The sequence below is a fragment of the Leuresthes tenuis genome, unplaced genomic scaffold, assembly GCF_036924035.1.
Source record: "Leuresthes tenuis unplaced genomic scaffold, fLeuTen1.0.hap1 SCAF_11, whole genome shotgun sequence".
NCBI classification, from domain to species: domain Eukaryota; kingdom Metazoa; phylum Chordata; class Actinopteri; order Atheriniformes; family Atherinopsidae; genus Leuresthes; species Leuresthes tenuis.
The window spans coordinates 13,339,401-13,351,231 of record NW_027325365.1 but is presented as its reverse complement, the minus strand read 5'-3'; the positions used below and the strand labels follow the sequence as shown (position 1 = coordinate 13,351,231).

The 11,831-nt window shown below is 40.6% G+C and overlaps 2 protein-coding genes across 4 annotated transcripts; one reads left to right on the top strand and one right to left on the bottom strand.

The window, feature by feature from the left end:
* The first annotated feature begins 2,703 nt into the window (after positions 1 to 2,703).
* On the top strand, positions 2,704 to 4,095 carry LOC140318596 (protein RD3). The gene is made up of 2 exons (XM_072396414.1): positions 2,704 to 3,011; positions 3,567 to 4,095. Exons 1-2 carry the CDS (start codon positions 2,704 to 2,706, stop codon positions 3,937 to 3,939), a joined length of 681 nt encoding a protein of 226 aa, XP_072252515.1. The 3' UTR covers positions 3,940 to 4,095.
* A 2,141-nt stretch (positions 4,096 to 6,236) lies between these two features.
* Positions 6,237 to 11,831, bottom strand: stx5a (syntaxin 5A). 3 transcript variants are annotated; one of them, XM_072395559.1, is made up of 12 exons: positions 11,727 to 11,831; positions 11,091 to 11,275; positions 10,568 to 10,638; positions 10,251 to 10,306; positions 10,087 to 10,157; positions 9,871 to 9,987; positions 9,557 to 9,613; positions 9,353 to 9,434; positions 8,196 to 8,282; positions 7,946 to 8,049; positions 7,678 to 7,799; positions 6,237 to 7,530 (listed from the first exon to the last, which is right to left on the bottom strand). In XM_072395559.1, the coding sequence occupies exons 2-12, from the start codon at positions 11,151 to 11,153 to the stop codon at positions 7,371 to 7,373; spliced, it is 990 nt and encodes a 329-aa protein (XP_072251660.1). In that variant the 5' UTR covers positions 11,154 to 11,275; positions 11,727 to 11,831; the 3' UTR covers positions 6,237 to 7,370. The 3 variants fall into 3 exon arrangements, with proteins under 3 accessions (XP_072251660.1, XP_072251661.1, XP_072251662.1); XM_072395560.1 differs by having other exon boundaries at positions 11,091 to 11,301; positions 11,727 to 11,829; XM_072395561.1 differs by lacking the exon at positions 8,196 to 8,282.

Genomic DNA, 11,831 nt, shown 5'->3' with positions numbered 1-11,831 from the left:
GTCAGCCGGTCACGTGGTTTTCACCTCAACTCTTTCTTGTTATTTTTTAAGCAGAGTTCCACATGTTTCATGCCTTGGCAGTGCTTTTTGTTAGTTTTGAAGAAAGTCTTCATTTTCTACACGTGCTTGCCTCCCACCTGTTAGCCCTGGGTTCAGGTCCTCCATCTCCTTCTGGCCTGGATCATGACAAACATACAGTTTATGAAACAGATCAAGAAAGATTTGAGCTGTTTTTGGTGAGTGGGAAAAACATGTGTTGGCTTGTGAGTCCAGACTGAAAAACGTCTATATATGACCCTCATGTTAAGTTTAAGAAAGTATTTAATAAAGATAACCTGAATGTCACACGAAAAGTAGAGAGAAGTCCACAGATAATACATATTTAGGTAGCAGAAGTTTTCTTCCTCTCTTCTTCCATTATAAATCATGTGATACAACCTCACTTTATCTTTGTACCATTAGCTTATGAACTACTATTATAATCACCAAGCTGTATACCTTAACCAACTACAACCTTAAATCTTGCATTTAAATAGTGGTGAATAGTCCTCACTTATTTAGTGCTATGTTAACCTTTAGGTTATAAAAAGCAAATGTTTTCAGTCACTCATTCATACTCAGACTAATACAGAAGTTTGTACTATATATGCAGCGCTTTATTCTCAAGTATCACACACTGATGAGCATATCGAGGGGAATGTGGGAGTTAATAACTTTGCCAAAGGGGCACCTGAGTCATAGCTCCCATTTATGCATCAACAAGCTATGTCAATATTCTTACCATAACTTCCCTTTTATCTGCAGTAATCTCCCTTTTCCTCTCCAGGCAGATGGCAGACTACTTTCAGTCTGTTTATTTCCAGAGATTTCTTCCCAACAAGTACTTGATTAATAGGATTTTCTGTCATTTCTCTCAATAATATGGCAGTCTTGACCTAACCATAAAGCAGCTTGTCAAAAAGTCATAGCCACACAGACTGCTCCATTTAAACTGATCTTCAGTATGTGGGATTTTTGAACATGTTAATCAATCTAACTACTTCTGGGGCATCAAAATCAGTGAAAATAACTCATTATTTAGAAGGTTCTTGATATTTGTATTTCAATTATGACAAATAATACTAAATCTATACATGTAATACATAAGTAAATGTATTTAGTTACAATTAGAGCTTCATAGGATCATAAAATAACCCAGTAGATGGTTTCGCTGTGCCTTGACGAAAGCTTGAAACGTTTCACCTTATTCACTTTATTCTGACAATGTGTGTGTGTGTGTGTGTGTGTTCAGCGTTAAGGGCTTAGAGACAAACTTTTAGCTTGTGTTGCTCAGTACAAAGTGTAACGATCTAATAGGTAAGCAATAGCAGTTAGAAATGTTTCCACGTTTGTAGTAGCAGCAGCATCTAGTGGAGGCAACAGTAATCAGATTATAAGAGTCATAACAAGAAGTCATTCTTCCAGGTAGGCTCTGGATTTGAATGTAATCTGGGATTTGTTGTCTCAGTGCTGAGTGGTGTGGAAACCCAGGAACTAGCCTGCAGTTACTGCACACACCTTGCCATATGTTAGACACCTGAGTCTTTATAACTGTGAGAAAAAAAGATTATGTGAGTAGTTATGTCATCTCAGTGTAATGCTGAGCAATAACAGCCTGGTAATTTAAGGTGTGTTTGAAGGATTATTTTCTGTCCATTGGTAGACACTTTTCCAGACTTTCAATGTGTTTTCTTTTAGGTCTGTGCCGGCTGTAATGGGTGTTGTGACTGGCAATTTCAAACCTGAAAGCATGCCTGTAAGATTGCACACCAAAAACTGCTTTGTCAGACTTTGCGAAAGTGGTTTAGAATACTTTGGAGGATGTCTGCTTGTGTGTGTGAGCAGAAACTCTCCACACAGCCTTAACTATAACTTAAAAGAGATGAAATTGCGAAACACATGCAAAAAAGAAGTGGTGAAAATTAAATATTTAGATCAAAACAGCTTAATGGGCCATCAACCCCATGCTGTTATGTAAAGTGAATTCTATCATCCACACTGACGCACAAAGCTCACCCAGGAGAAGACTCATGTCACGAAGTAATCTCATCTCGTCACTCATTCTTTATTAATACAGGACGACATTTATTCTCAATCCCAACTCACACGTTCATTCCACACACGCTTCACAAAAGAACACATGTTGTCTGCCAGGGACCGGCAAAGGTAGCCAGGCAGTCAGGCTGTGTGCCACCAGCTGGATTCTTATTCATCCACTTTTCCCATGGGGGCCTGCTTTTCATCTGGCTGCTAACAGAGTCTTTGCCTGACAACTGGCAGATTTCTGTCAGACAATAATACACCACAGCTCTGTTAATCCCGTTTTTTTGAAGGTAAGGCAACAAAAAAATATCTGTGATAGAGAACATGTACGTTTTAAGAAAAGATGATGGTGAACAGTTTGCATTTACATGAACAGGATTGTGCCTGTTACATGTGACGCTTTAATTAAACAGTCGGTTGAGGGTTTTCGGTTTCAGAGATTGTTTAAGGCTGTAAATCATTTGCATCCTAAGTTTTTTTAAAGGTCTCTAAATGGCTTTTTGCTTTACTCTACAAATACAAATACGAAACTGCCTAAAGTAATGGTTAATATACCACATCTGCCTATGAAAGTTCTTGTTTTTCTTTAACATAATTGTCGACTTTATCCATCTTTCGCAGATGTTTCCTTGGTCTGCAGTTTTCACCCTTGAGCCCAAAGTGCCCGGCCAGCGCACCACTGAGGAGCTGGTTACCAATACTCTGATGCTGGAGCTGGGGGCCATGGTGAAGCGCACTGAGCGCATCCGTATAGAGAGGGCGGCGGAGGGACGGCGCCGCCGCCGCAGCTCCTCCTCAGCAGCTGACTACAGCTGGCTGGCCAGCACACCGACCCCACAGCCCTATCAGATCACTCCCAATGACCTGCTGGAGCTGCAGGACCTCTGTGCCAAGATCCCTCCTCAACAATGTGGCCCAGTGATTGTCAGGTAAGAAAGACAGGGAGACACAGGGGCAGGTGTTGTAGAAACTGGAAAAGATCGTTGAAACATTCTGTATGAGAACGTATGAGGCAGAGATAAACGCAGCTATGTGTAGAGGCAGAAAAACTTCAGATAGACAGAAGGTAAGAAGATGACATAACAAAACTAAAGAGAAAAGCATCCAAAGCCTGTAAGGGAAAATGAGCATGAAGAAGGAAATAAAGAAAGAAGAGCTGCAGGGTTACAGTTTAATCCCTTTAACAGCCTAAGCAATAACATGCTGATACTCTCAGATCCCCAAACCTAAAAGTGAACTGCTTGTGATAACCTAATACTGAACTGAAACAACTGCTTCTTTCAACTTAAAGCAAGTTCATGTTTACAGTTCAATAGAGTTCAATAGCATGTTATTCAAATAATTCTACAAATCTACTATAGTGTTGGAATTCTTAAAAAGTGGCACCCCCACCTTTAAAGCCAACTTCTGCCTGCCTCTGCCTTGTTTCTTGTCTTTTGACTGTAAAACATTCTCCCACATCGCTTGTATTCCTCCATCTGCAGGTTCAGGAGGCTGGTGTCAGAGATGGAGCCTGAGGTTCAAGAGGTCCCCCGGCTATTTCGCACGGTGCTGCGCGACTGCGTGGACGAGGTGAACGGAAACGACGACATTCAGACTCCAAACCCTCTTCTCGAGAAGCAGCACCGCAGCAAGAGCCTCTCCTTTGTTACTTTCCGCACAAAGTTCCGCACCGGTCAAATGTTCAAGGGCACCGGCATGAGAGGCTCCAGGGGGAATCTACAGCAGCAGGTGGATTGGTCGGACGAAGAGGACGATGCAGAAGGGGAGGAGGCGGCCATCAAGGCCAGGGCCGGGAAGGGGAGGAGCAGGAGCATGCCAGAGATCACCCCGTTTGAGCAGAGCGCTCAGGCGTGAGACGAGAGAGGAGGACGTGTAGGGGAGGTGGGGTGTGGATGAGCCTAAATCACAGGGGGTGACCATGAATAAAGAGACAAGGACGGAAGGTGGCTATCAAGGAGATGGGACAGAATATGTTTAAAAAATTTTCTTTTTTATTCCCTGGCTTTTATAAAGACGAGAACAAGATAAGAGAAAGTCATTTAACTGTCTACACGCTGATAAACTTTAGTGAAACCCAAAAGCAAGATTGTTCTGTTTTTAAGATGTCTGAGGCATTTTGTTGCGCTAATGGTTAAATACCAAACAGTTTTTAACCATGCAGTGGCTCTTCGACATGGTCAGTGTCGTGCAAAATGAGCCTCGAAGACAAGGTTAACACTCTGATGGGCAGCACCACCATCTTAGATGTCCATTATGGGAAGCTAGCATTTGATAATTAGAACTGTGCACAAAGTAGTTCAAGTTAGTTTATCAGGTTAATTAACCAAATTACTTGACAACCTCTGACTTATAATACCATAATCTAATATTCAAAGCTGAGGCAAAGTGGTAAACCCACCAACAGACACGGTCCACGGTGTGACTTGCACATTACTAACCTTTGTCATGCTTCACGTGACCCTTTGAAAACGTGTTATCCAACAGGCATGGCACCTGTCTTCTGCAATAGAAGAGAGACATTCAGCTCAGGCCGCTCCTCAGTTTACTCAGCAAATCACCAGCTCAGCTAGCAAGTGCTCTCCTGTCAGTTAAATCCTTGCATGCATCAATCCATAGAATCATGTCTGGTATTATTTTTTTTTATTGTGAATGTATATGTATGTATTCAGGGAAATAAACATGCAATGTTCTCATATTTTCCGTGCCATTAAAACGCGGCTTTTTCACAAAGATGTCGCTGTTTTGCTTTGAATATGAAAGCAGTTGTGCAGCATTTGTATGTGGCTCTTCAATTTGGCTGAGCAGTAGCCTATGTGCAGACTCTGTGAAGAGTACAATCTTAAAGGGAAGGAGGCTTTAGAGGTGATATACTTACAAAGCTCTGATCAGTTTACATACACTTATCATGGGCTGTTCGTATGTGGAAGAATGATGATACCAACAAATAAAAATTTAGTGCATAAGTTCCACTCACTCAAATGATTAATTCGGTGATCCTGAAAGGGTCAACATTTCTTAACTTGTTAAGCCCTCCTTCATTCCTGTCTGTGATAGTGACTGACTGCAGCCTGAAGCGTCTCAGAGCAAACAGGGGAGTGCAAAGAGAAAGCCAAATGAGCTCAATAAAGTAGCCTTTTTACCAGTGTCTCAAAGGAGACCACGACTTCTTCGTTCAGCTGTCAGGAAATTAGTTTAAATAGTCTACTCTAGAACAACTCACCGACCACCAGGACGCAGAACCTGGAAGCTCCAGGAACACCAGTGACTTTGTCCAAAGTCAAGCGAGTTTCACATCAACATGAAATGAGAGGCCACCGGCCGAGCTAGAAGCTCCAAAATCAACAAATTCAGGCTTGCGAGGATTAACAGGTGAACATGTGGACAGAGAAGAAGACACCTGGAGGAGATGAGAACTTTTTGAGGAGTAAAGATGAGGTATTAGGAGCACTGGATTGTCAATCATGGTGGTGGTAGCATCATGTCCTTGGGATGTTTGACAGCTGGCTGAGCTGGAAGATTTTACAATGTGGATGGAATAATGAAGGACCACTGATTTGTTTAGCATGACCTCAAACTATTAGCATGACCTCAAACTATTAGCTGGACAGAGTGGCATTACGGAAATTACTCTAATTAAACTGCAAACGGTTGTGAAACAGATAAAGCAGGCAAACATTAAGCTTATGGAATGGGTTTTCCAAAATTTGTATCCAAATCCTACCGAAAACATGTAGCTGTACTTAAATTCAAAGTCTGTATCTGGAGACAGATGAACTCTGCAGAGAAGAACGGTCAAATATCCAACTGCAATTTGCTAAAAGCTTGTTGAGAGCTTCTGGTAAAAGTGACTTTTAAATAAATATTGGTGTCCTGGTCTACTGCACTTATAATTCGAACTCTGCGTTTGCTTCAGAAAGCCCTAAATGTTTATTTGACATATATAGGTATATATATTCAATTCAATAATAAACTTTGCCATCTTAACGTGCACGAGTATAAATAAACATTCAATAAGAGCTGCATGTGGACCTGATCAGCACCTTACTTGTGTTAAATGAAAAAAAAGAAAGTACGTTTGTAATAACCCGGCATAGCTAATTATATCACTGACTAATCCTCTTATCCCAAGAAAATCCTTAACACATGAGTGCCAGCATCCCGTTATCATTTATTAATGTGCGCTCTCTTATCAATACATTATCATAACTATTTGCACTTTATACACTGAAGTCAAGGCATTTGGCTAAAAAACAGGGAAAATAGGAACAATGTTTTCTTTCTTTTTAAAAAGCTGTGGTCATTTACATAACATCCTGTACATGTGGTGAAGACGGGGAACAACTACAACAGACATCCAACCAGACACTTCCAGGGACTCTGGCTGATTGAGACGCTTCATTGGTGGGCATTCCCAACCAGAGTTACCCCTTCATAAGCACTGATCCTCACTGCAGCACAGCATGAGTGAGGATTAAACCTTTTTAACCATTATACCTGCCTGCCAATCAGATAGCTTCATTTAAACCATAGCTCTTATGTAACTTTACACTTTGTGCCTGAATTTCACTGCAACCTTCAGTTCAGGTGGCTGTAACTGTGGTCTTTGCATTATATCACAGTTCAATAACATTACCCATTTGGCAAATAAACTTTGAAAGCAACACAAAATTTAACTGGGTAAAAAAAAAAAAAAAAAAAAAGAAAGAAAAAAGAATAATTCACATCATAAATGACTGTTGTTAAGAACTACTGATAAATGAGACTGTCATGCTCTTCCAATAAAAAGAAGGTAAACTAATAAGCAAAATCATCTGAGAATAGGCTCCAGTTCTGTTGTTTGGCTTTGAAATAACAAAAAAGGATGACATGAGGTAAAACGGGGTGAACAAAAGGGAAAAAAATTATAAGACAGTTTGCAGAATCAAACCATTAAATTATAGCCATTTTGATTAAATGTTTAGGAATAGTTGGTCAAAGTACAACGAAGAGCACCCTTTTGCTCCCTCTCAATACAAAGTCGGTATTTTAGACCACTTATTAGGTTTTTTTTTGGACAGAGTTCAAGCTCTTTATTCTTCCCCAAACTGTCAAATCAAGAGTCTGTGGTTTGGGAACTGACAAGTCTGTATATATTTTAATGGATCCCAAGACTCCATTAAACCGTGACAGAGAAGTCTGTCCTCCAAGCATGTTGTGTGGACATTTGTCCCGGTCCAACTTTAGCTTCAAAACCCCTTCAATGTGCTTTTCTCCTCCCCTCAGCTGCTGCTCTTTGCTTCTTTGCTTTAAGCAAAGAAGACAACAAAGACGATGAAAAAGACAACGAGAACAAGAAAGATCTTGATCATCAGCCAGCGGTTGGAGGAGACTGATTGGAAGTACTTGAGGATCTCTGTGTGAGCAGCCTCCACGTTCAGCTGGGTGTCCTCCACGTTGGCGTCGATCCTGTGAGAGGGGGACAACAAGACCGTCATTTATCTTTACTTTTAAAAAGCTGATGGAATAAACAGGCAATATTTGTATTGTAGAGAGCTTTGAGTGGTCATCGAATAAATTAACAGTGCAGTTTGTCTATTTCCATTCCCTCCTCACCTCTGGATGGTCTCCTCTTGCTCTTTGACCATATGTGCCAGCTGCTGGAATATGGAGCCCAGTTCCACGATGGTGCTCTCAATGTTCTGCATGGTGTCTGCACGACTCTGGATGTAAGAGTCCTAAATGACATGGCATTAAATATTCAAAAGGAGACGAGCATTTATTTCAGTTGCATATTTCTGGACCGCATGTGCACCGACATAAAAAACTAAAAGCTAGTTTTCCCTCTCCAGCTGTCTGACTGTGACAAACACAATGAGTCTACCTGCTCATCAATGAGCTGGAGTTGCAAAGGGTTGCTCTGAGAGTCCATATCAATGGCCACAGCCCCCATGCTCCGGGACTCATCCTGCATCAGGACCGAGCTCTCTGCAGGGAGACAACAAGTACAACGCACTCATGTTCAACAAGGTCAGCCAGAAGCTCTGAATGGTAGAGGGGAAAAGCAGAAAGTACAGCGGGCATTTACAATAGCTAGTTATACCCGCTGAGAGTCAAACGTTCCAGGGAAATACCTTTTAAATTTGTGGTTGTATAGCCCTGGTAGTCATTGCGCGGCTCGCGAGCTGCATGCGGCTCCTGGGCCCCTTTTTTGCGGCTCCCTAAAATATTTTTTCATTTTTGCATTACAGAGGACCAAATACAGTAATAGTCATTCACAAGGAATTCGAGCAGTTCCCTACTACAACAGCTGTTGTTTTGAACACAAGTACACTGGCAGTGAAAACGTCTCCAAAACCTGTGCTACTTTTAAAGGAACATTTTAAGCAACATGCTCAGTGTGTTGAAAACCAATATACCATGGTAACGGTTCTCATATGCACACGTTTGCCTGCCATATGGGCTCCATTTAAGTACATCCTAAGAGACAATCTGCCAAACTAAATACTTAAGAGTAAGAAAAATAAATCCTGTCGGAGCTTAAGCACAGATATCCCAATGAAAATATTTTCATTTAGACGATTTAAAGGTTTTTCACCTTTAAACGTTAACATTAAAAACCATCTTATCTGTGTTCCAAAAATGCTCAGTGTCTTCACACAGAGCATTTACTTGAAATTCAGCCCAAAATGCTGATAGGAATGCTCTTCATTAACATTTTCCTGGCAGTGTAAATGCACGTATAGGAAGTATTTGAGCTTCCATCGTTGTTTGTAGGGTCTTTGATAAGTATCCTGATGTTCAGCAACAGGATGAACTGAGCAGGAGTGAGGACGTGGAATATTACCTCCAAGCCAAAGCAAAGAAACAATAAAGGTGTGTTCACTCTATTACTCTTAAAAACTAACAGCACGATTCTTTATGAAGTGATGGAAACGTCTTGTGATTTTTAAGCTGGGAATTTATATTTTCGAAGCACGCAGGTGACCATGCATGTAAGGTTACACCACTTAGTCGCCTTTCACCTTCTTCTGGGCTGCAGGAGATAACGTTTAGATTGGGATTTGAATGCATTATGGCTGCTCAAACCACGTGAAGCATTTAAATATTTTTACCACAGCCACTCGATAAAACTTAAGACTGAACTTGTCCCACAAAGATTTTCAGTATAGAGTGAACACGCCATAATGAAGCTACATAAACACGATGGCTTTACCTGTCATTGCATCAACAAGAGAGCCGGGTAAAACAACTTTATGACTACGAGAATAAAGCCGAGATGCAGACTTACTGAAGTTATTAGACATCGGAGAAGAAGACGACGCAGGAGGCTGGGAGAACTGCTCTCTTCTGCTGCGCTGCTGCTTTAGGTTCTGCAGAAGAGTTAAAAGATAGTTAAACAAAGTTATAAATGTCAGATAACAAACCAGGAACCAAACTTCAGTTATTCGTGTTTTTGCTTTTGAATAATAAGAGTATAGCAAACAATTCTCACCTCGGTTCTGACCTCTAGGACTGATTTGAAGTCATTGGACATTGAAGCCAGTTTGGACTGTGGACAACAGAAATAAACACAGATGAACAAATTGCTTTATTTGTGCTTTACAAAAATATCAAATTGATCTTAAAGACATTGTTTTCTTTAACTAAACATTTTTCTGGATTTCACTTGTGTGAAAACATACAATGTAATAAAATTATTCCATAAAATAGCAAAACAACAACAGAAAAACTGAGGTTAGCTGGATGCTAGTGGTTCCTGTCACTTGGAATCCAGAAGCATATAAAAGATAAGGTTAATCAACATACCTGTAATGACACCACTATAGTGTTAGAGTGGGTCTGGATGTGTCGGCCACCCGGAGTTCCGCGGGACCTCACCAAGTCCTGCAGCTGTGCTATCTGTTTGTTAAGACTGTTGATGTCCTGCAAACAGTGACAAAGGAGAAAGAGGAGTCACTATAAGAATCAAATCAATACCTAAAAGAACACCACATTCAACAAGCTGCTACTAAGTCAACTCACTTGTTTAATGATGTATGTTAGCTCCTCGATCTCCACTGCCTTGTCATCAAATAAAGATTTTCTTTTCGCCACTAAAACAGTGACAGCAAGCAAAATCAGAAATTTGGACAATATTGCACACCTACACCGTCAATGCTGCAGATATAACATAAAAACACACTTACAAATGGTGAGCTTTTCCAATTTGGCAAATGTGTTGCTCAAGTCTTTCCCAATTCTCCTACAAGGACACAAATAGAAACAAATACTGGTTATGCACTTACTTCAAGAGAGCTCTGTTTGCTTGTTTACATTCTTACAGTAAGTTAGATACGATGACTATATCAGTTATTTTCTGTGTCTCTTCTTACAGCCTCAGTGGTAAACCAGGTTAAACTAATCCTTCCACTAAAATCCAGTCAATTAACAGTAATGAAATTAACATATGAAAATGAGGATAAAATATTCATGAGCTGCAAAAACAAGACTGTGAAGATCTTACTTGGCCATAACTGTGAAGTCACTGCGCTGCCTGAGAGCGCTGAGGGCTGGTTTAGTGGGCTGGACTCCATTCTGACGTGAGAGGTACACAGACATGAGAAATTCAGAGAGGACAAAAACAAATGTAACGCAAGATAAAACAGCGATTTACAATTAGTCCCTCGGTTATCAAAAGGATATTTGTTGAGAATAACGTTGTTTACCTGCTCAACAATATGTTGCTTTATAAAAAGTCTATGTAGAAGGCATCTTTTATTACTTCATTATGCATTAGGCACATTTGTGATAAAAACCCCTTTCAAATGTTTATTACAGCCCACATCACAATGAACGGAGGTTAATTATAAACTAGAAAACAAAACCAAAAGTAACCAAATCTAACACTAAGAGAAACTAAAGATAAAATAATTCACACTAGTGTAGCTGGGTTTCCTGTATCATGAAGTTTGGAGCAATGTGTTTAATTAATATATAGTGAAACTGTTATTATGGTGTTGTGGTGACTGGTGTTTACGTCAACATACCTGTCTGCCCTGGAGAGATTTACAGGCTGACTGAAACTCGAGGGTCCGGTCACGGCACGTCATCTTGCCGCCGGTTAAAGTGCACCAGCCCGCTGTATATCAGAAACCACCTGAGACTCCTGTCCGATTAATAAATAGTAAGACCTCCCGATGCGCGGACAAACTCACATCCAAGGTGGGGTATCCTTCATGAACACATGTACACACATGTCTGTAGTAACAGAGAAAAGCATATTCTAGCCTCTCAGGTCGACAGCTTGATATTTAACAGCAAATTACGCTAGTTTAATCAGAAATGGAACCGTTAGCACAAACAACACGGGTAAGACACCGACAAAACCCTGACAAACGTGGAGTAACTAGTAATTGTCTAAACCCACAGATAAATCCACAGAAAAGCTAAATATACATATAATTAGGTAACAATGATTATCTCAAGTCTGGTAAAAGGCCGCCCATCACGACACACAGCTGATCACGGCCTGACCGGCTAACCACAGGCTAACGTTAGCTAAAGAATGCTAACAGGATTTTTGTGCGCTTCACTTCTTCTTAACACGACCTAATTTAACCTTAACAAACAAAAATGTGTTCATTCTTACTTAAAAGACAAAAAATGTACCAGTTCCAGCTTACTTGAATCAATATCACATCATTTTTCAAGAGCCGTCGATGTCTCTGGTAAGAACTAATCAACCCTGGAGTTAAAGTTCCAATCCGGGTCATTTCCGGAATTGACGT